This window comes from Pteronotus mesoamericanus, unplaced genomic scaffold (genome assembly GCF_021234165.1).
Source record: "Pteronotus mesoamericanus isolate MK-2021 breed Mesoamerican mustached bat unplaced genomic scaffold, CSHL_Meso_final contig_52, whole genome shotgun sequence".
NCBI classification, from domain to species: Eukaryota; Metazoa; Chordata; class Mammalia; order Chiroptera; family Mormoopidae; genus Pteronotus; species Pteronotus mesoamericanus.
Genome location: NW_026555189.1, coordinates 4,055,289 through 4,079,714, shown reverse-complemented (window position 1 = coordinate 4,079,714; position 24,426 = coordinate 4,055,289). Strand labels below are relative to the sequence as shown.

Below are 24,426 nucleotides of genomic sequence, written 5' to 3'. Positions count from 1 at the left end.
TTACAACAGGATCGATTTTGGTCCGTGGGGGTCATTTTATTAGTATGTGTGTCATAAAATGCTGGAAATCAAAGTGTGAAAGGGAAATGTATCCATATATACTTGAGCTAGACCTACTGAAAGAGTACACTGGAAGCATTAAACTAAAAAGAGAGAGATGGAAGGAAGGCGGGAGGAAGGGAAAGAAAAGGAAGTGTGGTTCAAGCTACCATTCTCAAGGAAATGCCGTGGTCTAAAGTCAATGTAGCCTTCTCTCTGGCTAACCTAATTATTATGATTTGTCATTTCAAGTGACAAAGAAGTCCTTTACTTCTTTGGGTTAAAATTAGAAAGCATTATTGGAACTGACTTTATACTGTCATTCACTTTCTCACTTAAAAGGAAAGAGAAGGCTGGGATCAAACTTTGGGGGATCAGCTCTGTTATACAAAGAGAGTGAAGCAAGGGGTAGCTGAGCCCGTTGAAGATGCACAGAGTGGAGGATTTTCAGGAAAAGAAGCGATACAGTCCTAGGCCCTGAGACTACACCACCGAGCCAAGCAGATAGTCCCTGTCCTCCTAAATCTTACCATCTGGCGGGGGTTCTGTTCATGAGTCCAGCAACTCTCCCTGGTTAAAACCTAACCAAACCACAATCTTTCCTGTGGTTCTAGGATTTGTCACCTCGTTCTCTTGTTCAGAACAGGGGCTCCCTCCTGATCCTTAGGAGGTTTTTAAATACTCAGACATGATCACAGGGTAACCTTCACGCTTCCTTTCTCTGAAGTCAAATTATTTACAGAATTTGTTTATTCTTGGCTACACACATGCACTTCTCTTCAGAACCAACAGAAACACCACAAAAACCCCTACCCTGGGTGTGTCTTTGCAATCTCTCCTGGTTGCTTGTGTTTGGGGGCTATTTACTTTGATCTAATTGCCATTTCTGAAACCACACTACAACTTGTCAAACACAAGCACTGCACGCCAGAGGACACTGGCCGTGGTTTGAGTGGGCTTAGCTATTAACCAAGCTTGCACCACCAAGAAGAAAGCCCGAGGAGGAAGCCCTTTGATTCCAGCTACTGATGGTTTATGCACGCGCGGTAACACTCTCATTAGAACGAACCACTGTTAAAAGCAGACAGGGGTTCGGTTTACCACTTGAATCACCCTGGTCATCCTCATCGAAAGAACCCAAAAGCCCAAGTCATTCTTTCTCATCAACAATGCATGTCTCTATGCAAATTCTAAGCTCATGACAGCTAGCAAAAATTAGACTGGGCCTTTCAAAGGGGAAGCTGGCAAGTGGCAGATTTCAAAAGGCACAGCATCTACCCTGAGCTGCACACACTCCTTACCTTCTTCCGTGCCTTCCATTCAGTAGTAAAAGCAGAAAATAAATACCAGGTGATTGAAAAGCTTAAGCCTTCCCATGTTTTACCGACTTGTCACTGCAGATAAATTGACTACAATTTACTTCCAGAGTAAATTACTAAATGTTCATAAAGAAAAAAAAAATGTTGTACATTACTGTCCCTAATTAAGATGTTAAACATGGTTCAATTTTTAAGTTGGAGGAGCCAACCGAAATGAAACATGCTGATAGCTCCATATTTCACCCTCTTTTTTCTTCCTCTCTATTACATCAGTTTCTGGTTTGGATATCTGATGGGCAGATGTGGTAAAGCAGATCATGGGTCCTTGAAAGTTCTACTATATCATTGTTTTGGTTTATTTTCATTTAGTTTTGTTTGATGTGTTTCCCTTATGTCTATGTCACTAATGCTATCCTTTAGAGAAATGCTGGAAGTCAGATATTGCTTTGGAGACCCAGTTGATTAAATCAGAGAAATCAAAAGCATTTGAGATGAGAAAACAGAGGAGAGAACCCTATGCAACTCTCCATGTGGGCATTTCAAATTAAGGTGGACCAATATAGTATTGAAAATTTAAAAACAATACAAAACAAAACACAGGCTGCGCAGATAAGAATAAAAAATAACCTGAACTATGTTGTGTGTTTCTCTCTGAACATGTGTGATTGTGGGCAACGTCTTAGAGAGAGAAACAGAAAATGCTCTCCAAAGCCAAAGAAACTGAGAATAATCATCCACACAATTCTGAATGGAACTCGATGGGCTGAGAACAGAGGAGGTGGTGTGTCTGGGTGCCTGACAAGAGTTGTCCCCAAAGCTCGGGCTTCCCAGGATAAAGATTTGCCTACATTAATTCAGAAAATATTTGTTGAGCACCTGTGGTGTGCTGGGCACCAAGCAAGGTACAAAGGAGCTAAGAATGCACACAACAATGTCTCTAGCCTTGACATGAGCCATTTGTCCTCAAGCTCACAAACACTCACTGGCCAGCTCTCAGTACCTTCCTGTTTGCAGCCTTCTGATATGTCCTTTGTTCTACCTGGGAAACATTCTTCTTTTCCATCTTCATTGCTGTAATTTCTCAAGACATAATCCTTCTCATGCTTAAACACTCAACACAAATCTCACATCTTCTAATATCTAGACCAGGTGTGGTCACAGCTTTTGGTTCTCAGCCTTCATGGAATGTAGCACAATGGTAGAATGTTTGTGTTAAAGCCCAGCTGTGCCAACACATTGTAAAGCTATAGATAGGTAGGGACAGGTTGCTTTTGTCGCCATACATATTCTCAGAATCCCACTGCCTCACACAATACTTTCTTAATAGATGATGTGTCAGGTAAATGAATAAATGAATGGAAGGATGAATGAATGACTAAGGGAGTGGACTTCCTCCCAAAGTTCTAGGACCCAGAAGTCAGAGGCACAGCTCTCAGTCCTTAAGAAAAATCTGTTTCAAAAGCTTAAAGGACCATTGTCTAAGCAAAGTACACAACATTTTTCTATACTATCTACACCATGGACGCCAATTAGTACTCCAGAATATTTCTCAGCCTTGTTCATAAGTATAACCCTAAGAAGGCAGATTTTCCAACATTTGCAGACCTGGGAGAGTTTCAAGCTTTGTCTAATCCTCATCCTAAAGCCTCCCTGCTTTGGAGAAGGACCCACACTCACCAGAAAGCTGCTATTTAGGGCCGTAACCCAGGACCTACTTCTTAGAAGAGCAAATGAAAGAGAAAGAGGAAATACCATCCCACCCAGGGAGTAGCTCTGTAGGAGACCTCCAAACTAGCCCTCTGGATCCAGCCCCTTCCTGGTCCCAGAAATAGAGTATACCCTTCCCTTCTTCTTTAGACAACACATTCTTCTCCCTGCCCCCACACCTGAAAAAAATCCCATCAAGCTCCTTTTTGAAATTCACATGTATCTACCTGGCAGGAAGTTCTTCATTTGTCCCTTGTCCTGTCCATCCATCCATTCAGCAAATATTTATTAATTATAGATTATGTGCAGGTGCTGTGCTAGGTGTTTATACTACACAGACACCTGCAGCTTACCCTCTGGTGGATCTAACTCGCAGACTTCAGGCACTGGACTTTCTAGACAAAGGTGATTCTCAAACTGGTAGTCATTGAATTTCAACCAGGTGACTCCCAAACTCTAATGCACAGCGTCCTATCAACAATATAGCAGCTGGCTTCATGTGGCTTCGGAGCACTTGGAATGTGGCCATTGTGTCTTAGGAATTGAATTTTTGCTTATATTTCATTCTCCATGATTTACTTTTAAATTTAAAAAGTGAAGCAGTTCAAAAAACTTTCTTTTCTATTAAGCACACCTCTGACCTTTGTTCTGGTCAGGCTCTATCTAATTCACATTAACTATAGAATACTTAGCATCCAAATTAAGATACATATGAAATTTGAAACTTGGTACACACACACACACAAAACTGTAAAATATCTCATGACTACATTTTTATATTGCTCACATGTTGTCATAATCCTATTTTGATATATTGGGTTTAAAATAATAATAAAAATCATTTCACCTGTTTCTACCTTTTTAAATGTGGCTGCTAGAAGATTAAAAATTTTGAAAGTGGCTCACATTCTATTTCTATTAGACAACCATGCTGTAGATGTTTTAATAAATAAGTAGCTAGCAAAAACAAACACACACGTAAAATGTGTTTGGCTGCTTGAGCGATCTGGGGGTGTTATATCTGATTTCACCTCTGATTGTGATTCGGGGGGCGTCCCATTCAGCAATGTTGGAAAGAAGGAAGGAGAAAGCCGCCTTCTTCTTCCCCATACAGTTTTTCACTTTCAAAAAGCATCCTCCAGGTTCCTCAGAGCAGGATGGCTTGTGGCCATCTGGGGATGTGAGGAAAGGCAGCCCCAAACTATGAGCTGGACGTTGAAGCTTCTGAATCTAGCTCACAATTCCAGGTATTTCCAAGGCAGAGAGGGAGAGCCTTCCAGACGGGTACATGTCACATGCAGCACAGTCTGCTTCCTCCGGACTCCCTCCGCCTCATCTCTGCTGCCGCGCCCCTCGGGCCTCCTGGGACTCCCACTCAGAGGCTTCCACTGCATAATTCAATGCAAAGTCCTGCAGGGCAGCCTCTCTCCTCTCCACCCCTGCAATATTTTGCTTTTTTCGAGAGAAGGGGGCAGTATTTCTTGATCCTCCGAAACATGCCTGCCTTGCTGGAATACTTCTTTCCTGTATCTGTTTCTAGGGAGTTCACTTTCTGGTTGCAGGGAAAGGGGAGGGAGAGGGAGGAATTTGGAGGAGAAAGAGCAAGTATCAGTCCTGAGCTGAGTAAGGTCAATGGTGACACAGTGGAACCCTGAGACAGGTAAGGGGAAGCAGCTATGAACTGGTCACACTGGCCCGCTTAAAAATGATGTTATCTGTAAGCCTAGTAACACACTGCACTTGGAGTGAGATGTCAACTTGTCAGCGTTCTGAAGGAACTGGGGTACTGGGAGAGGGGTCAGAGGGGCCTAGGCCGGTCCAGAGAGGCGGTACAGATCAGGGGCTTGGGGCCACGCTGCAAGGCCTCTCACCCTGCCTGCTGCCCAGTCCTGCAAGTTGATGGACAGCTGGGGAAGGGGCTGCAGCTCTTCACTGGGGAAGAAACCTCAGAAGCCTCTTGCCAACCAAGCATGTAAGCGGGGTGGCACGGTGCGGGGAGTTCATCCTGGGCTGACGCCCCGCTCCCCACTTCATCGTGGCTACCGAACCCTCCGACCATGCCGCAGTGTGTACCCTGTTACCCCAATTTTCCAGACGAGGGCACCGAGGTCAAAGAGAAACGTGTCGTACCCCACTAGTTAGGGGCACCCCGCGCTGGAGTCCAGACTGCCTGCGTCCTTGGTCCTGGTGAGAAGTGAAGGGCGCCGGCTCTCCCCGGCTCCAGCCCCAGCCCTGGTAATCTCACAAGGCCTTCAGAACCTGTGGTTTCATTTCCAAACTCTTTGGCTACTGGATTGTTTGAGGCTCTGATGAAGGTAGGGACCATCTTTCCAGAAAAATGGACTTGGACAGAACACTGACTACCATTTTAAAGGATTTTATAGAGTCCCTGACGGCAATCCTTGGTCTGTCCAGGGATGGATAAACTGCAAATAAAGAGAGATCGCCTACCATTAAAAAGTAAATATTAGCTAGAAGGGGGGCTCATTCAATCTGCTTTTTCATTACTACTTTAGTATCAGTTATTTATATATATATATATATATATGTAAAATCTAAATGAATATATATAATGTCCAATCAGTGGCAGCTGAGAAATGGGATGGTATAAGCCACCAGCCAAGTGGGTTTTTTTTTTTATGCTTTGTTTTTTGCTTTCTCTTTTTAAAAAAATAAAAATAAAGAAGGAAAAGAAAATTGCCATTGATATTACAAACCTAATTTTGCTTATTTCTTTTTTTTGTGCTTCTTGTCCTGCTACATGTCCTGGGGGCACCTCCCTGCAGCCCTGGGGAGCAGAGGGGAAAGCCCCCTTGGGATTACTGAGGAAGCCAAGTTTACCCAGGGCCACACAGCCAGGAAGCCACAAGGCGGGCTGGACGAGGGCCTGTCTGACTCCGTCGCGGGTGCTCCTGGTCACCGTGTGCTCCTGCAAGCCACAGAGCCCGCCTGCCAGGGCCTCTCCCTGGGACCAGCCGCCCGCTCTAACCTGCTTAGTCAAATGACATTAAGAAGATGGCCATCCAGCTGGAGATCAGTGCTGCTGGTAGCGAGCACCATTTAAATTGACAGTAAGATCTCACAGGGCTGGGACAAGGTTTTCATGTCACCTTCCTCCCCATCGTTGCCTCCATGAATAGTCTGATACGCGGTACACCCAATAAAGAAATCCCCTCTATGGGCCTTCTTTTGTCCAGGGAGGTGTGTGCAAAATGCTGTCTCATTCACGGAAAAGGAATCTTCTAGCTGCCAGCCAGTGTCTCTTTGAGCTTCGCCCTTATTTCAATAAGGCTCTAAAGGTGAATTCTTGTTCCCCCTGCCTCGGTGAGCTGGAAGTTAAGCTTAATGTACAAACCTTTATTTTCCAAAGAGGCAGGTTGGCTTTCCTGTATCGACAGACTCCAGCGCTTAGATTTATTACAGAATGGTAATCAGGCAAAAGAATAAATACACTGCATCTTTAATTCATTAATCACCACAGAAAGCAAAATGAACTACAGTGAAGAAGACAATATGTTTTCAAATGCTGGGGGTGGGGAAGAGGGAGTTGGTTTCTCAATAAAATCCAGTTGCTAAAATCCATTTTGCATACAGATTAGAAAAAGGACATTCTACCTGGGAGGCTGTCGTTCAGGTGGGAGCAGGAGGCTGTCTGCCGAAGAGGACTGGCAGGACCCTTGTCTGTGGATGGTCCTTGGTAGTCCCTGGGGTCCCCTGCTGGGTTCCTTGTGTAACTCACATCAGGGGCCACTGGCTGGTTGAAAAACCAAGCAGTGGGGTCAAACAGACCTGGGTACAAATTCCTGCTCCATCTGGAAAGCGGGGAAGGCTGAGGGGGTGGAGGAGCCACCTATGTCATTCATTGCCTTGAACCTGTCACCTATGAAATATGGGCGCCAGAGGTGTTTTGTCTTCTAAGCGTCTCAAGTCACCAAATCCTCATGACAGCAGACCTGCACTAAGGCTGGAAATGTGTAAGCAAAAATTAAACACCAGGTTTTCTGAGCAGCCACACGCAGCGGGGCGCTCTGGAGCACCATCTGGCCTGGGAGTCTTGGGACGCTAAGAGGTCGCCCTATTCCTGCCGCTGTTCCTGAGCCCTCACAACCTGGAAACTAGAAATTGGCCAACTTCCCACCGACACCACAGACCTACAAAGTGAGAAGTGGTGCAGTCAGCATCTTGGATGCTCCAAGGGAGAGAATCAGGTCTGCGGAAGGATATAATGGAAAACCAAATAACAGCTAATGATTATTGGGCACTTCGGGGGGCGTTATATGTATTATCTCACTTAATCTTTACACCTCCCCTTCAGGAGTTTGGTCCTACAACTGTGCCCATTTCACAGATGAGAAACAGGTCCATGGAGGTCAAGTTCTTCAGCCAAGTTTACAACACTGTCACTCAAAGAGGCTTGGCTGGGAGGTTAAGAACTACTACTGTCTACTGAGCACTTCCTGGCCACAGCACTTTATCTACAGGACCCCATTTATTCTTAGCAACAACCTAGAAAAACAAGTATGACTATTCCCACTTGATTATGAAACCAAAAGAAACTCGGAGGCTTCCATGCAGGGTCACTTAATCTTGGCGCAATTCACATTTTGACCTGGATCACGCTTTATTGCAGGATCTATTGGGTGCACTGTAGGATGCTTGGCGGCATCCGTAGCCTGTACCCATCAGGTGCCAGTAGCACCCTGTCCCCAAGTCATGACAAGCAAAACTGTCTCCAGATGTTGCTAAATGTTCCCGAGGAGCACTGTCAGCCCTGGTTAAGATCCACTGCTTTAAACAAATGGAGAGGTCAAGCGGGTGGGAACGTCGGAGCTGGGAATGGGACGCAGTGTATCCGACTCCCCTCCCTCAGACTGCTTTCCAAATGCTGCTACCGTCGTGGTTCTTCTGTGTCGCCCATTCCAGCTTCACCTGGGAACGCATTAGAAATGTAAATATTCAGTCCCTGCCCCCAGACTGCCTGAACTGGAAATTCTAGGGATGGGGGCTAGACATCAGAGGTTTAACAAATCCTTCAGGTGATCCGATGCTCACTGAGGTCTGAGACCCAGCGTCTCACAGCAGGGTGTCCTAGCTGAGTGCTACAATCTCCTGCACACCTTCGAATGCAGCATGGATGCCCGGGTACCACCTCAGGATTCTGATTTAATTGGAAACGGGCCAGGGCTTAGGCAGCATTTGTAAAGTTTTCCAGATAATTCTCATAGGTAGCTGAGGCTGAGAACCACTGACCCTGAGGGAGCTGACCCCAGGTCTCAGGGAGGCACCAGTCAAAGACCAAGCGTTAAAATGAAAAACCACTGAGGTTGGTCCCCTGACCCATCGGCCCCAATCTTGGACAGAAACAGCAAGAATCGTGCAGCATTTCCCTTTGCTCTCAGCCTCAAACCACAGCCCCAGACAGCCCAGCTGCCCTCATTGTTCCTTTTTTGGATCCCTCTTCCATCGATTTACCTAAATTTCTAAACATTCTGGAAGCTATTTAGTTGGACTCTGCACAAGATCAAGAGGTTAAGGAGGCCGCTAAAACTGGCAGGTAAATGCGTTGTATTAAGTTGGACATATCTGCAAAGTAACGGAATCATTGCTGCAGGCGGAAATGAAATTCAACTTTTACCATCACCTAAGCATCCTTCAAGGTCCTCCCTCGTCTATTCCACCCCTCCAGCCATCACTTTCCACAGCTGTCCTGCTATTTCCCTACCCCCTCCTAAACCCCGGGCAAGCCAGTATCACCCTCCTTTGCAAATTCCAGTCATTCCCTTACTAACTCGTCCTGATCTCCATGGCCTGGAACAGCCTTTCACGTCTTCCCACAAGCCCAAAACCTCTCTGTCCCCTAAGATCCTCTTGGATGCCTTCGGACCACCCCAAGCTCCCTTTCTCGGCTTCTTTTGTGCTTACCGTCAGAGCAGCAGTGCGAGCAGAGCATTTGATACACTGGATACTGCTCTGTTCTATTTCCATATTTCCATCTGGGCATTAAGCCGTGGTGTGCTGCTACATGTCTAATAGCCTGCTCTCTCCTGGGTGGGGTGGGAGGAAAAGGGCTCTGATTGTACAGCATTTGCACCCTGGGCTGCACATATTCCTACCATGGCCTATGCCGTGCTACCACAGTGAAGTCCCTGAACATGGACTTGAGAAGAGACGCACACAGCTGGCTTTTGCGAGCTTGGAGGAGTTAGCGTGAGTGCACCACTGAGAGTCAACCCAGCAAACATCTACCAGGAGTGTGCTCTGTGTGAGTCCCGGCGCTAAAGGCTGATCAGGCAGACCCTGGGTCACAGTCCAGTGTGGTACAAAGGAAAAAAAAAACCAGACATGTGAGAGGCTGCGGTCAACCTTTGCCAACTCGACTACAGATTCTCTTGAATCCTGAAGGAAAAAAAATCTGCAATGTTTTTAAGCAAAAAAAGACACAGATATGGCTGGTCACTTCTGCTGCCACCCGAGTAATGAGAACAGCCTGCTGGCACTGCACTCAGCAGATGCTGCCCCGGCTTGCTCACTGAACCTGTGAGGAGCCCAGTGGGGCTGGGTCTATCATCCCCGTCTACAGTGGGATAGAAGGGGGCGGACTTTCCCAAAGTCACCTCAGTCTGACGTCGATGTCTGTGCAGTCTGCTCCCCACTGAGGAATCTCTAACTGTTTCCAGTGAGGGACAGGGGTCTTCCGCTACCTCCATGACCACCTGACCTGGCATTTCCTTAGCGAACACTTCCCCAGCGTGTTCTGAAGCTGGCCGTAGAGCTCATGGGGCCCGAGGCGGTACAGGGAGAAGAGAGAAGGGACAAGAACCTGGAAGGCCAGCTCTACCTTCAGCAGTTTCTTATTTTTCTTTTATACAGTGATCCCACATAAACCTTCATTTTACAGGTGGATCCTCTGCTGTAACAAAACAAAATAAACAGTTTGCATACCTCTGATGTGAGCCAAATCCTTAAAAGTATAGAGCTGGTGACTGAAGCCTGGGGCGCATCTAACAAGCGTTCTACCAACCCGTACTTCTTTCTCACCTGTTACAGCGTTAGCATGCTACGAGGATAAAATAAATAACTTCGAGGAAATTTTCAGAAAATGCACTCAAGCTCAATTACCTACCCCTAAATGGAAGAACTCCTGAGGCAAAACTGTAAGCATTTCAATCACCACAGCCCCTAGACTGAAGCAGTGGGCTGAAATCTCCCTATTCTGTCCCCTCCTGGGTGCATGTCGCATGAGGCTACAAGATTTCCAGCCTCGGCATCGACGACTTGCCTTAACTCCACAGTCATATCCAGATGCCCCTTGGAAATGCTTTTCAATCACAGTGGACCAAATCTTTCATACGATTTCTCTGCAGGCAGATCTGCCCGATTCAGGATCTGGCCCCCAAACCCAACAAGGTCAAAGACCTGGAGCTGCAGAATCTACCCATCTCCTAACCACCCAGCACCCAGTGCGCCCTCTTTTTTCTTTGCCCAAGCGATACTGGAACGGCATTGCTGTATCTTAAAATATAACTCACAAATTAAAAACTGAAAGAAGAAACACAGTTTTCTGTCAGTGGCTTAAGGGGATTCCACCTCTAAGCTGCTGCTAAAGCTCCTTTAGTCTTTTTTACATTTGTAGCATTTTGGAGCAATTTGCTAGAGTCAAAGAAAGCAGCGAAATTTCCACAACCAACTTCAAAGGCCCCAAATCCTGTAGCTGTGGAGGGGAGCCTGGTAGCAACACCAGAGGGGACGTTTTTCAAAGAGGTGTGTGAACGGACCTGAGAGCATCTCTGCCCAGACTCTGCGATTGATGTGAACGGCAGACACGTGACCAAATCTCCCTGCAGTTCTTTGAAAAATGCCCCTCCCTCGCTTTTCCCCAACACTCTGGCTGTGACACCACAGATGATACAGTGAAGGGCTGAGATACAGAAACTGCTGCTATGGCTCAAAGAACAACACGGGCCTTGATGCAATTAACACCTATGAGTCTTTTATCTGGTGGGGAGCACGGAACAAATTCAGACTGATCAAGGGGCAGATGGACACCTGGACAGTTTCACAGTTGTCAAAATAAACTAGTTTAGGCGGAAGTGCCTTCGGGAACGGCAATCACACAAACTATCAGGGTACCTGGCACCTTAGTTCATTCTTCCCTCTTTTTTGTCTTCTGCTTCCGTGCTCCCTGTGGCTTGGCCTTTCAATTTCTTCTCCATCAGACCCGTGTTTGCCCACCTCGGTCCAATCCTTCCTTCCCCAACTCACACCCATAAACACACTGTTTATTCCAGCTATATCTAGACTGCTGTATTGAACTAAAATCCCCAACACGAATTGAGTATAAAAGGTGTTTGGTCTGTGAATATTCTGTACTATAACATATTAAAATTAGTGCCCTAAGAGGTCGCCCAATTTGCAGACTCATAATAGTGTATGAGACTGCCCACTGCCCCACATTTCAGCTAAAAAGAAATATTATTTTTATCATTATTATCATTTGCTTATGAATGAAGACAAACATTGTTTCGTAAGATTTTTGGTTATTTGTCAATCCTTCTGTCCATTTTCCTATCTGGTTGTTTATCATCTTTCTTATGGATTTATAAGAGCCCGTCTTGATAAGGGAATTACGTCTTTGACTATCCTGTGGTTTGTAATTTTTCCCACTATGTTGCTTGTCTTTTGATTTTGTTTATGGCATTTTTGCTATGTGTAGTTTGCTTATGTAGCCAACTTTATCGAATCTATTTCTGTGTAGCATCTTCTTGGTGCATCGGGCTAAGGAAGAGCTTCCCTACCCCATGTTAAAAAAAGAAAAAAAGAAAAAACCTAGTTTCCTTTGGTTACTTTTGTAGCTTTTGCTTTAGCTTATGGTGTTCACAAAATGACAAAAATGACGATCTTCATTCATCCCACAAATCTCCACCTTCTGGACAGCGTTCATCATACAGGACCAGAACTTACTTTTTTAACTGTCTGTCTGCATCAATAATAAATCTTGGGAGCACAAACTGTGTCCTATTTGTTTCTGAATCCTCCGGAACCACATCCATATTCTAGTATTTACAGGGTATACAATAAGCGTTCATTGAATTAAAGCTTAAAATAAAGCATAATAACTTTGACACTAAACCAGCCAGAGAAAAAGGGTCTATTTTCCAATAGCTCTCCAAAAGAGGACATTAAGAAATAGGTCTGGCGCAGACTATATTTAACAAGCTGTCCAGGAAAGGAAACTTCGCTCACGAATGTGTCAAGGAAATGTCAGGATACAGGTCTTTCGAAAACCTGGGAGAAGATTAAGAGAACAACCTCTAATTTTGACAGACTGCAAAGATGTCATCTTCATCCTTTAAGAAACTTTCAGTGGGTCCTTATTACCCATTTGTTTGTTTGTTTGTTCGTGCACCTAATTGCTGATTCAGGAACACCCTGCCACTTTGCACAGAGGATCTGAGGCACAGACGCCGCTCACCGACTCGGGGCTGTGCTGGACACAAAAACAAATGAGGCGTGCACGCCACGCTCACAGAGTTTAGAGCCCAAGAGGAGATGAGAAATTTAAAAGGTAATTGTCTTACAAGGTAGAGTGAAGAGTGCCTTCAGAGTGGGCCATTTCTGTGTGGTTCAATGTTATGCTTTAGCGGACGATCAATGTGTCTGACAGTGTGTGATCAAACATCTTGGTTCCTTCCAGCCAGCACCATTTTCCTCGGTCCTGTTTCCATGACCCCAACCACACAGTAAATAAGTGCCTGCTGATAATGATGACAAATAATGTAATTATCTCATTGGTATCTGCAAAAGTTTGTGCAAATAATTTGAAAAACATCTATTCTTGTAATTCGATAACTACTTATGTTATTCTCTTTTTCATGCAGAATTTAAAAAGAAAAACACCATTACATGCTTCCAAGTAGCCAGTTTGCTAGCTCAAAGTCCTCACTATCTCCCCTAGTTCACGTGTGGGACCTGTGGTGAGCCGGTCACTTGGCTGATTGTGTAGACTCATAGAAACCTTCTGATTCTACCTCAAATGACACGTTTCCCAAAAGGAGAAAAGTGAGACCCAGCAAGGTCATCAAAGGATGTGGTCTGCTCAGGTCACATGGTGCTTAGTGGCCAAGGCAGGTCTATAATGAAGGGTTCTGGACACCAACTCCAATTCACTCTCCCTGCCTCTGTTATCTGACTGCCTTTGCCTTCCTTCTAAAGAATAGAGTTGATTTTAATAGAAGACTGGGAAGGCCAGGTGAAGCAGGGAAAACAAAAAGCAATTGTTCATTCCTTTTAGTTTTACACTGAACCTGAAAAACGCTGAGTTGTAAGACATAACAATAAAATATGGGAAATTCACCATGGATTTTTCACTTTCTGGGTTTCCATAGATAACTGTGTCCCTGGATTCTCCGACTAGGAATTCTCAATCCTGATTGCGCATTAGAATTGCTGAGAACTGTTGTAGAAAAAATACTGCTGTTTGCATCCCATCAGCCCCTGGATGCTCTGGTTTAAGGGATCTGAGGCAAGGCATCATTTTAAAAGCTCCCCAGGTGTATCTAGGGTTGACAACCCAGACTCTAGGTTCAGAGACTCCTTCATGCCCTAATTCTACTCATGCCTATCTCCTAAAGGAGTGTTCATGGGTCTTGGGTACCAGTTTCCCTCCCCCATGTTGTGAAGTGCCCATCTCCCAAGCCCTTCCCAACCCCATTCTCAGAAAACTGGGTTAGTCAGGCAGGGGGCATGAGGGCCCACCCCTAGCCACTGCTGACTGGATGAGAGACAGACACCTGACCAATGTGGGCCAATCAGCTATCTCTTCTGAAAACTGGAACTCAGAATCTCTAACCAACCTCTGTTGGGGATGTTTAGGAGACCAAGAGGTGAGAGTGGGAATCACATGTACTTCAATGCAGAGACGGCTGCCTGTCTTCTATAGGGAGAACGAAGCAGATGCGCAAAAAGAAGGGACGGAAGAGGGATAAAGGGGTGAACCACCATTCCAAACTTCCCCCGCAGCTCCCCCTCCCCAGCTTGTATTTCATGCCCTTAATATAAATCTGTATCCTAGCAATAATTTAATAGAAACCTGAAGGCAGAGTTTTTATGTCCAAGGTTCTAGGAAATTAACTTATTCCTTGCGGGACCTCTGATTTCCTTGGAAAACTCACCTAATCACAAATGGCCAGGTTGAATTTGACAGTGATCTTGGATTTCTGTTGGAACAGAAGACCCCACACTGGGGTCCTGAAACCACATCGGGAGCCCGTGAATGTAGTAATGGCACCTGCGAGCCATTCTCATCACAGTAAAGACCCACAAGATAACCACCTGATGAGGTCTTATAATGCTTTTGATGGAATAAACATCAGGAATTATGCCATCTCTCTTGGTGACCAGAAGCCCTAAAGCTATTAGAGAGGGCTCTGATTAATAAAAGAAACAAAGAATTATGAATCAATCTTTCAGAACATGGGTTTCATAGGGAAATTAGTAAAGGGGTCCTTCGGTACTAAAAGAAAGAACTCAGACTTCATGTTTCAACACCATCTTTCAAAACCTCTCTATGTAATGCTAGTTCCATGAGGTAGTTGATTAGCAAACAGGTTCTGTGTTTAAATAAGTTTGGAAGGTATCGTGTGCCCTCCCTGCTGGTTCTTCCGCATCGAGGGTCACCACGCTTACTAGCATTAAAACCTCTGAGGTGAACAATAGCAAGATTAAATATTTAATTTTGTCTAATCCATAATTTCCCTAAATTATTTGTCTACAGAACTGCCCAAGCAGACCTTTAAAAAAAATTAAAAAAAAAAAAACAACCACTTTTACAGGGGTGGTAGTGTTTCTCAAGGGAGGGCAGATAATAGTTATAAAACTCCTATTCTAGGTTCTTCTCAATCTTCCAATTTTGACATTTATTTTAAAGCAGTGAGGAAGTCCAATGTCATAATCATAAAGTTAACAAACCAAGACTTGCAATGTGTCAAGGTCAAAGTTTTATTCTATGTAATACTGATCCCAGACAAGCACGGTGGGTGTTTATTCCGTGCCAAGCGCTTTACATGCATTATCGTATTTAATCCTTTGCACAGGCCTTTAAGGAACTAGCCCTATTTTACAGATGCAGAAACTATGTATTCTTTTTCATGTAACCACAGATTTTGCTGACAACTTTTTATTAAATAGGGCTTTCAATGGAGTGATTTAACGCTGATTTATCTTCACTAGCCAGCAATTTCCTGAGTGTCAATTGTGCACCTGGTGCTTTACACATTACAGAGTATTAAGGAAATGTACCATCTATTATTTTTTAAATGCTCTTGAAATGACAATCTTTATCTTTGTGTCTAGAAAGGCTGCTCTGTTACCTACCAAAATCAAGCCACGGAATCATTTGTTTTTAGGGCTGAAGGGCTCCTTGGAGTCAAAGACCATGAGAGCAACTACCTCGGTCTTAGATACTACTCAGATTATAATGTATTTTTTTTTAGGCCTTACTCAACGCCCCTACGAAAAAGCTGACCAAGGAGAGAACGCAACAGAACTCAAACTGCATGTGATAAGGTTAAACACTGGGCTCCTTTTCAATTGGGAAGGAACAAATAAACTGACCAGGGCAGGGGTATCCTGGGGTCTACCTAGAAATACTGGCATGATTATGGTGTAGGGTCAAATGAAATCTTAATTGCTTTGTGCCTCAGTTTCCTTCTCTGTATAAATGGGATTAAGGTATCTTCCTCTCTACTTGTTGTAAAGATCAGAGATGACATAGGTCTGAGCTCCCTAGAGACCCTCGATCAATGGTGGCCATGGTCACCATTGCCTATCTGCAGATGACCTCTGAAGGGCAGGGCTAGGTGGAGCCTCACGGTCTTCAACACCACAAAATTTTCCTCTAACTCCCAGCTAACTGGTATGGCCCCAGAGTGACCAGAAGAAATGCTGAATATCAACTCTTTGTTAAATACTTAAAAATCTGATTTTCAATACTCTCTACAGTGGTAGAGATGGAGGGGGGGCGGGGAGTCATCAGCTCAGCCTAAAGTCTAACTCATTTCTGAAATCCCCCAGAAGGAGGACATGAAAATAAAATCTGGACACATGTTTAATAAGTAACCAATACTATTTGTATCTGTGGTGAAAATGATTAAATATTGTGTTCAAAGTCTAAGAAACTGAATGCTCTAAGCCCTCCTCTTTGGAGCTCTGTAGATACTTGAAAACTAATGCATGGGCCCCTTTTTTGCTACATCTTCCTCTTCATTTTTTGTGATCTTTGCAGAAACTGAGCTCCAGATATCTGATGACTCAGTCTCCCCAACACCCTTCACGCTGGTTACGTGTGCTGGCATTCTGGTTCCAAAGCACCTTTGTAAAAATATTTTCCCATTTCAGAACATAAAACTCCAAAAAAAAAAGGGGGGGGAGAAAGAAAAAACCTAGCAAATACCAAGCAGAATATCTGCTTTGAAAAAAATTGTATTTCAATGACTATAATATGGCATTTATTTAAAAATGAACACTTACATTACCGCAAAGCATAAATGTCATTCCTTCATTAAATATTTTGTTATATGCTTATTATGTGCTATATTCATTGTGTTTGTAATGATAGAATACATTGATTGTTTTTATTTTAATGGAATATTTTTGAGTGTGTTTACGTTTGTACCAGAGTACCACCTATTTTGCCTCAGTGGTCCACACCCTGCTCTCCCCATTAGTGAGGAATCACAGGTTGAAATGCCCAGGACACAGGTGGATGCCAGTATTTATATTGATACCTATCATCAGTTTCATCTCCACTTTCACACCATGTATCATTTTTCAAACATAAAGACTTTATTGTGTAGCGCCTTATTTCTAGATAGAATTCTATAGCCCTCTTCATTTCTCATGTTAATGACTAATATTTAAAGTTGGAAACACAGACAAGGAAATCTATACGGAGAAAACGTCAGGACTCCCCAATAAATAACTCGTGTGGTCAATCTGACAAACATGGGTCTAACACACGAAGCCTTTCAAAAAGCTAAACTTCCAGATTCAAACCCAACAGTCCTGAGAAACATGAGGTGAATTTTTGTTTGCTATTAATCACAAATTATATTTCCTTTTAAAAATTAATTAAAAACAGGAGATGGAATAAATATTTCAGGCGACCAGCAGCAAAATGGGAAAATACCATGTGTTTGGAGTTTTAGTGCCCTCTGAGTATAGAAATTTATTTGCAGCAAGCAGAAAATAGACAGCAAGCATAAAAATACAGCAGAGTCCCCCTAGTAAAATTATTTATCAAGCTAACAAGGGAGGGACCCTTCTAGTAACAACAAGCCAGTGAGGAAAAGACATGGCTTTATATTTTACCTTTGGGTTAGCAAACCAGTAAAAATGCCAACTGACAAGCACTTCACATAAAGATTTCTTTCTAAATGAGCTTCCTTGTTAGGAGGAAAGAAAAAAATCTCTTCCCAGCTAAGGAGCACTATAGCTTACAGTCAGGGAATTCTAGCACATATACGCTGACTCTTTAGTGCAAAAATAATATAACTGAAAAAGTAAGTTAATGTGAATTACGAATGGCATTTAAAAACCAAATTAGAAGTTCATTAAAGACAATGTGCTTACATTCTTATTAGGGTACCCTCATGCTTGGATGCTTACAGAACGTCACAGTTGTGTACGATGCTTTTTCAAGGCTATCATTAAGAGCCTCCGGAACAAAATACTTACCTACACATTCATATACGCAAATATATATGTAGTGACATTGTCTCTATTGTACAAGCCTCATTGCTATAGTTTTTCAAATATTTATTTTATGAGCAAAACCCAAAGCTGGTTTTACAGTTTAACGATACCAAACTTTGATTATAACTTACAAGTCACTTTATTGCAGCTTGCAATAGCAAAATGAGGAAGGAAGGAAGGAAGAGAGGGAGGGAGGGAGGGAGGAAAAGGAGGGGGGAGGTAGGGAAGGAAGGAAAGGAAGGGAAGCTATCAGGTCGAAACCACGCAGTGGCCTGATACCAATTATGTTTTTAAAAAATAGTAAAAAGATGCGTTCTCAAAAAAACCGCATCCTCGCGAGCTCTGGAAATAATTCCTGACAAATTCACAAGAAAATCACACACCCGGACCTCGTCTTTCCTGCAGTGAAAATCTGACCAGGGACCCGAGGCAAACATGGACAGGTGCCTCTTCCACGGTGGAAGGCGATGACGCTGGAGAGCACGGGAAATCTGAAGGATACTGTAAACTGTGGGGCAAAGGCACACAAAAACCCTTGCAGGAACTGCCCTCTCCCGCACCACGCCCCACAGGTGCCGCCAATGCCTTAAAAATTTCCCCAAAACAGAGATGGAAAGTTTTATTACCAATATCGGACAGATAAAATAAAAACAGTTGGAAAAAAATTTTAAAAAACCGCTTCCTTACTTTTTTGCTTTTCTCTCCGGAACCGCGACTTTTCACCTGGCCACCGCGAATCTCCGAGTTTTGTCTGGACAAATGAAACTTCCCGCTCTCAGGCAGGAAAGAAGTTGGATTTTGTACTTTACTTCCGGGGTCAAGGGCCAAAATCTCCAACTCAAATCCCACCAGCTGCGCTGGGGAGCTGGGCCTATTACTTGCCTGCAAATCTGTAGGGAGTGTTATAGCACCATTATTTCACGCTATTTCTGCTATTTTATGACCACTGATCTTTTTGCCTTTAGACTAGGGTCTGGTCAGGATGCTAGTAAACAAGCAAAGATCAGAACAAACAGAGGAAGCATTCTAAATAACGAGGTTCCCCAAACTGCTAACAGAGCACATAGGAAGGTGATGTGTCCAGGAAAAGAGCAAGATGCCAAGCGGCCTCCAATGCACAATCTCCGGAGGCTGGAGGGAGGAGGGCAGCTGGGAGCCTCAGCCCTGGGCAGCACAGCCTCAGAGGCTTCCAGAAAGTCTGTCTTCCATCACGAACTCAGTGTCCTCCCCTGGGAGGGGGAACGCAGAGCCAACCTCCAAACACACCTGTTAAAGCTCAAGCTAGCCCATGCACTTTGCACTTGCGTTCAACTAGGCAGAGGTGAGAGAGTGCTTGGAGGCTTTAGGAGGAAAAAAAGAGAAGGAAAAAAAAAAAAAAAGTCTGGGAAAACCCAGTGACAACCAAACAAAACAGGCTTTGAACATCAGGACAGAACTTCGACTATGTGATACCCACTGGAGCAAAGAATGAGAAAGCAGTTCTTAGCTTGGATCAGAAAGGTTGGCAGCACTGAGGGATTTCTGATCTCTCCTGCCCACCCTTATTGCTGAGAGGAAAGCAGGGCAAGCTTCTTTTCCGCAGACCTGCGTGGCTCTCTAAAATGCAATGTGTGATTCCAAACACTGGTAAACTGACCATGTGTGCCTTAAGATTTTTTTTTAAGGGATTCTAATTGCTCTATTAAAAAGAAAGAGTGCAGGAAAATAGGAAAGACAAGTAAACAGAAGATTCTATTCTATTCAAAATTTTCAGCCCAGTAAGAGTTCTACACCTGCCTTTCCCCCATTTCCTGTACATCAGCAATGAACCTCCTTTTAAAATATAAACAAGCAGGAGCACACCACAGCAGCAGAGATTCAAGCCCTTTAATTAACAACCATCAGTAACAAAAGACATCTATTTGGATTAACTTTGGGCAGGGACAGGGCCCAGGAGGGGGAAGATCAACTCTGACATCAGAAGCCCTTTAAATAATTACAAACCCCAATGCAAAACTCTGCCTCTGCAAGACCCAGGGAAGAAGGAAAGAAACTTTGTAGAACCCAATTTAAAGGAGGCTGACCTCAAGGTCAATTTCAGATCCATTTCATTCTTCCCTCCACTGTCTACCTTCTAGCAAATGAACTTACTGTGCTTTTCAATAGACCCGAGTGACTAAAAAGAAATCGTCACTAGCTGCACACAAGTATAGAGCATTATTAGATGATTTTATTCAGAGAAAGGTGGACAAAAGCTCAATCAGAGTTCTCCCCTCTCTCTTCTGTCATTCCCACCTCACCGGTGATGAAGTAGTAGGATGCACCCCTGGACAGTTAATTAGGTGTTAATATCTTCCAGGGCTTATATCCAAGGTCACACTCTGTTGCTGTGTTGTCTCACAGCTCCTGTGATTTTCCCACTCAACACCAGAAGCTGCTTCCTCCTTTTCCCCCAATGAGTATTGCTTCCCATCTGAAATTATATGTGTTAATAGCTTTATTATATTTTCTGGAGATGCTGGAAAAAGCGGCACACCGAATTTTCCCACTGGGTTAGCCTTGCCCCGGTGTTTTCCAAATATTGTAAACAAACAAACAAAAAAGAAAAACCAACCCTTCTGCTTAGCTCATTTATTGCTGATAATTTCATTTAGGTGCCAAGAAAATGAAAAAAAAAATGTAGACACTACACAACAACTCTACAGTAATTTTTGGATTGAGGAAATGAAAGACTCAGCAAGCGGCAGGTGAAGAGTTTCAACACTGGCATCTGTGAAAGGGAGCAGTAAATCTGAGATTTTGGCAGATGACTGAATATGTGCTTTTAAAAGAAAAGCTCTTTACAGAAGCATCATTTAGTTTTAAGTAATGAGTGCTGTACTTTGGCAAAAATTTCTTCTTCCTATTTGTCTCCCTACACGCATGATGTTTCTTTCTTCAAGTCATCCCCTTCAATGGTATCCTAGAGTTGACTAAAAATAATATGAGTTCAAACGGCATCATTAGGCTAGTCACTCTGTACCTGCTCTGCTATAATTAATTTACTAAATCAGCTTAGTAGTGGGTCAGTGCCCACAGAAAGAAAAACAGCCTTGTATGAAAAGGTGGTGGTTAGGGGGAGCATAACCTAAATAAACAAACAACAACAGCAAACAATTAAGTAAGTCCCAGTAACAAAACACTTTGAACAGAATTATTTCTTCTTGTTTTCTCAGTGCCAAGAAATACACTGATGTCATTTGCTTAAGACGTACTCAGAGAAGTTGTGACGGATTCATTGGTCCTCTCTCCAAATCGGCATGCACTACAGTGTTCTACTCACTGTCTCAAGGGGGGAGTTTTCCTCTCAAGACTATTTAGAAACTCCACGGGGCCTGTAGTGAAAGCAGAGTCAAGATTGGCCACTGTTTTCACTTGAGCTTGTCAACGAGAGGCACCAGAAATCAAAACTTACAGTCTCTGTTTACACATGTCCTTTGCATGAGAACACCCAATTCCCCATTTCTGTTAAAAATACTTTGATGGGCTCTGCAAGGGAAGCAAGGTTGCACCCTTAATTTTATGTCTGAATTAAATAGCTGGGCTAGGGCATCCGCATCCACACCAGGCATCAGGAATCCATGCTTGCCTTTGATATCTGGGTGATTGTGGGCAACATAGGAAGGCAAGTTCTACAAAATAGAAACAAGATTTCTAAGTACTTTTACTGTTTGGGGGTGGGGAATTTTTTGGTTTTCATCCCAGTTCATAAAATAATAAAGCCTTCCTTACATTTGTTTGAATTCATACCAGGGTGGATACAATCTAGATGAAACATGACCAATCTGCTAGTTGTAAGATTAGGGGGGGAAACAAACAGATGGGTACTCAGAACCCAGGAAGTGCTGTTTACACAAGTTCCATCAGCTTCTCCCATAGGCGACAGGAAAGCTACATACAGGCCTCTCCCCTATGTCTGCATCCCACCTGCCCTGCCCGAAGCAGCTCTGTAAGGCTTGGTTGCATCCGATGGGTCTTAGCCAATGTCAGGAACATCTGAAATGGGCAGAGCATAGACATGAGCAGGCTAAGGTCCTGATATTACCACCTTCAGAATTAGTGTTTCAGCACACCAGATGGAAGAAGGAGTTTTAATGGCCTACTTTCAAGTTTAATGCAAATCATGGGTAGTCATGTTATCTCCTTTTGACAAGAGAGAGCCTTTAAAATGAATTCCAAAACTACCTTTGGTATTAGGGCCAAGCAGCATCATGACTTGTTCCCATGGCAACGATGCCACCATCACACCTGACCCAAAGATGCTACCATGGAATAATTTACATCAAATATCAGTGTGTGATTGTCTCTGTTGATCTTCATGTTAGGAGACCTTTCTTCAGGAGGCAAAACCTTGATAAATCATGCATTTTGAGAGATTTGCATATGTTAAGCTGTAACATGTGCTAATGGAAAATATTAGTCAGAAACAAGGGATGCTACAAAATGGAGGATATAATTTTTTTGTGATACTACTTTGGATAAATATTTTGTAATATGCTCAAGAAACAATATAATCTAGACTATGTTTCTGAGATTAAATGAAAGGTAATTAAATGGCTTCTCCCATGGCTTGTGCTTTAACCTTCATATCTTCACCCAGAAAATTGCCAGAAATAAGCCATGAAACTGTACAAAGTGGAAATTTCCCAGAGAGCAAAAAGCTAGTGGTTTCCCATTTTTGGCTTCCATTACTGAAATCCCTTAACCAAAGTGACTTTCTGAAAATTAAACTAAGTAACTCTCCCAGGAGTATCAAGTATTGAACTTTTCATATATCAGCTTATAATATCTAATATCCCGGAGTAACTTTAAGGAATTGTCTTCCTCCTTCCCCAAATTCCCCATCTGGCCAAATGCCTTTCACTTGCTTGCTCTCACCTGTCAATCATGTTTGCAGCTGAAATTTGATTTCTCTCCCAACAGTAACCTTATATGAAATATGACCAGGGAGGTCAGGACTAGTGTGAACCTTGCCTTAAAAGTTCATTAATTCTTTGTTCAAAATAGATATAATAAAACTGGCTGGTGGACATAGATCATCATATTTAATAGATGGCTTTCAAATTTCAACCATAAAGACAAGGATAAAAGGAACAAACACAGAAGAAAGGAATAAAGTGTTGGTACTGCATGCACACATATGGACACAAATTAATCCCAAAGGTATACATTGAGTTAAAATCTATATATGAGAACTGTTAAAGAAAATGTTAATTTTGTATAAGGCTAGGGAGAAAAATCATGTTAAATATTCACAATCCAGTAATTCAAAGACACTCATCATAGCAGCATGGAGAAGTAAGTAATTGGATATGATTTTTGCATAGTGGGAAAAATGGGGTTTTGTTTTCAGACACTCTAAATTCACTGGATCCTGAAAGTGTCTCCTGTGCCAAGAGTTGCAATTTAACAGTGTGACGTTTGCCTCCTCCTCAGTTTCTCTAGAAAACAAAAACTTTGTATTTCATGCAAACTTCTCAACAAGCAAAATTTTTAATAAAAAATCAAACTTTTTTCCATTAGCTGATGAGAGGTAACCAGTATACATAACAGGGTGACACTCAATGATTATTGGTGTAAGAGTGTTGATCTAGTTCTCTGAACAAAGAGGATTGATAATTAAATTCACACTGGAATACTTGGCATTGAAAACCCATTTTAAAAAAGCTTAATTTCACTTCTTTTAGTAGATGAAAATTAGATTTCTGACTCCTATCCATCCCCTCCCCTTTCTGCCTACAACCAAAAGCAGAGAGTAGCTCCCAAGTCACATTTGAATGTGGAGGGGGAGACATACGATGCTTTGAAATTACACTAACTTTTCCAAATGTGAGTATGGAGTGGATTACAAGAGACTATAAATTTGGAATGCTCATGAGGCCCAGGTATGGATGCCGTCTGTGCAGATTCAAACAAATTTTCTGACATACATGCAGAGAGACTAACTAGCTCTTTGAGTGTCAACAGACGTATGCTGGTTAATACTACAGATCTGAGATTTACTCCTACTGGGTGAATTACTCTATGCACCACACCTATGAAATGAAAGAAATGCAGAAATCCATGCATGCTGGTCACACATACTGCATCACTTCCCTTCACCTCGTATCACCCTTTATGTTACTTGTGAAACCCAAATACTGAAGCTACTGAAACAGAAACTTTTCACACCCAAAGATTGATCAGCATTCCTCACTTGCTTGCTTTCCCCGTCATGGAAAACTCACTAAAACAAGCACATGCAAATCAGAAATCAAGATGTACCTCTTTGACTTCAGGCAACAGGCTTTTTCACATCACTGATGTAGAGGATTCCCTTGGGTACCTGATTTAGTAAATATATTAAAATAAACAAAGGGTAATTAATAACCACACAGAGGGTTTCAGAGACAGTATGTTACAGGCAGCCTAACTATCTATGTATGAAAAGGGCAGAATGAGACCAACAGAAGAGGGATTCAGTCCCACTTGCTTTGGCTTCCCAGCCTCAGCCCTGCCAGAGGAGGGGTTCCTATGGAAGGGGATGGCTTGGAATGCAAGGTCACTTCCTCTGACTCTAGCTCCTACCCCAGGGAGGCTGAGATAGTGACAC

At 43.2% G+C, this 24,426-nt stretch overlaps 1 protein-coding gene across 4 annotated transcripts in view; it reads right to left on the bottom strand.

The window, feature by feature from the left end:
• The window catches only part of MAF (MAF bZIP transcription factor), a 328,059-nt gene that overhangs the window by 290,150 nt on the left and 13,483 nt on the right, over nt 1–24,426 (bottom strand). For 2 of the 4 annotated variants that reach the window (XM_054579154.1, XM_054579157.1), the window contains exon 2: nt 24,099–24,159. In XM_054579154.1, the coding sequence (XP_054435129.1) occupies nt 24,126–24,159 (34 nt within the window). In that variant the 3' untranslated portion in view covers nt 24,099–24,125. Of the gene's footprint in view, nt 1–21,626; nt 24,160–24,426 lie in introns of those variants that run through there. The other 2 variants (XM_054579156.1, XM_054579155.1) reach the window with 2 other exon arrangements.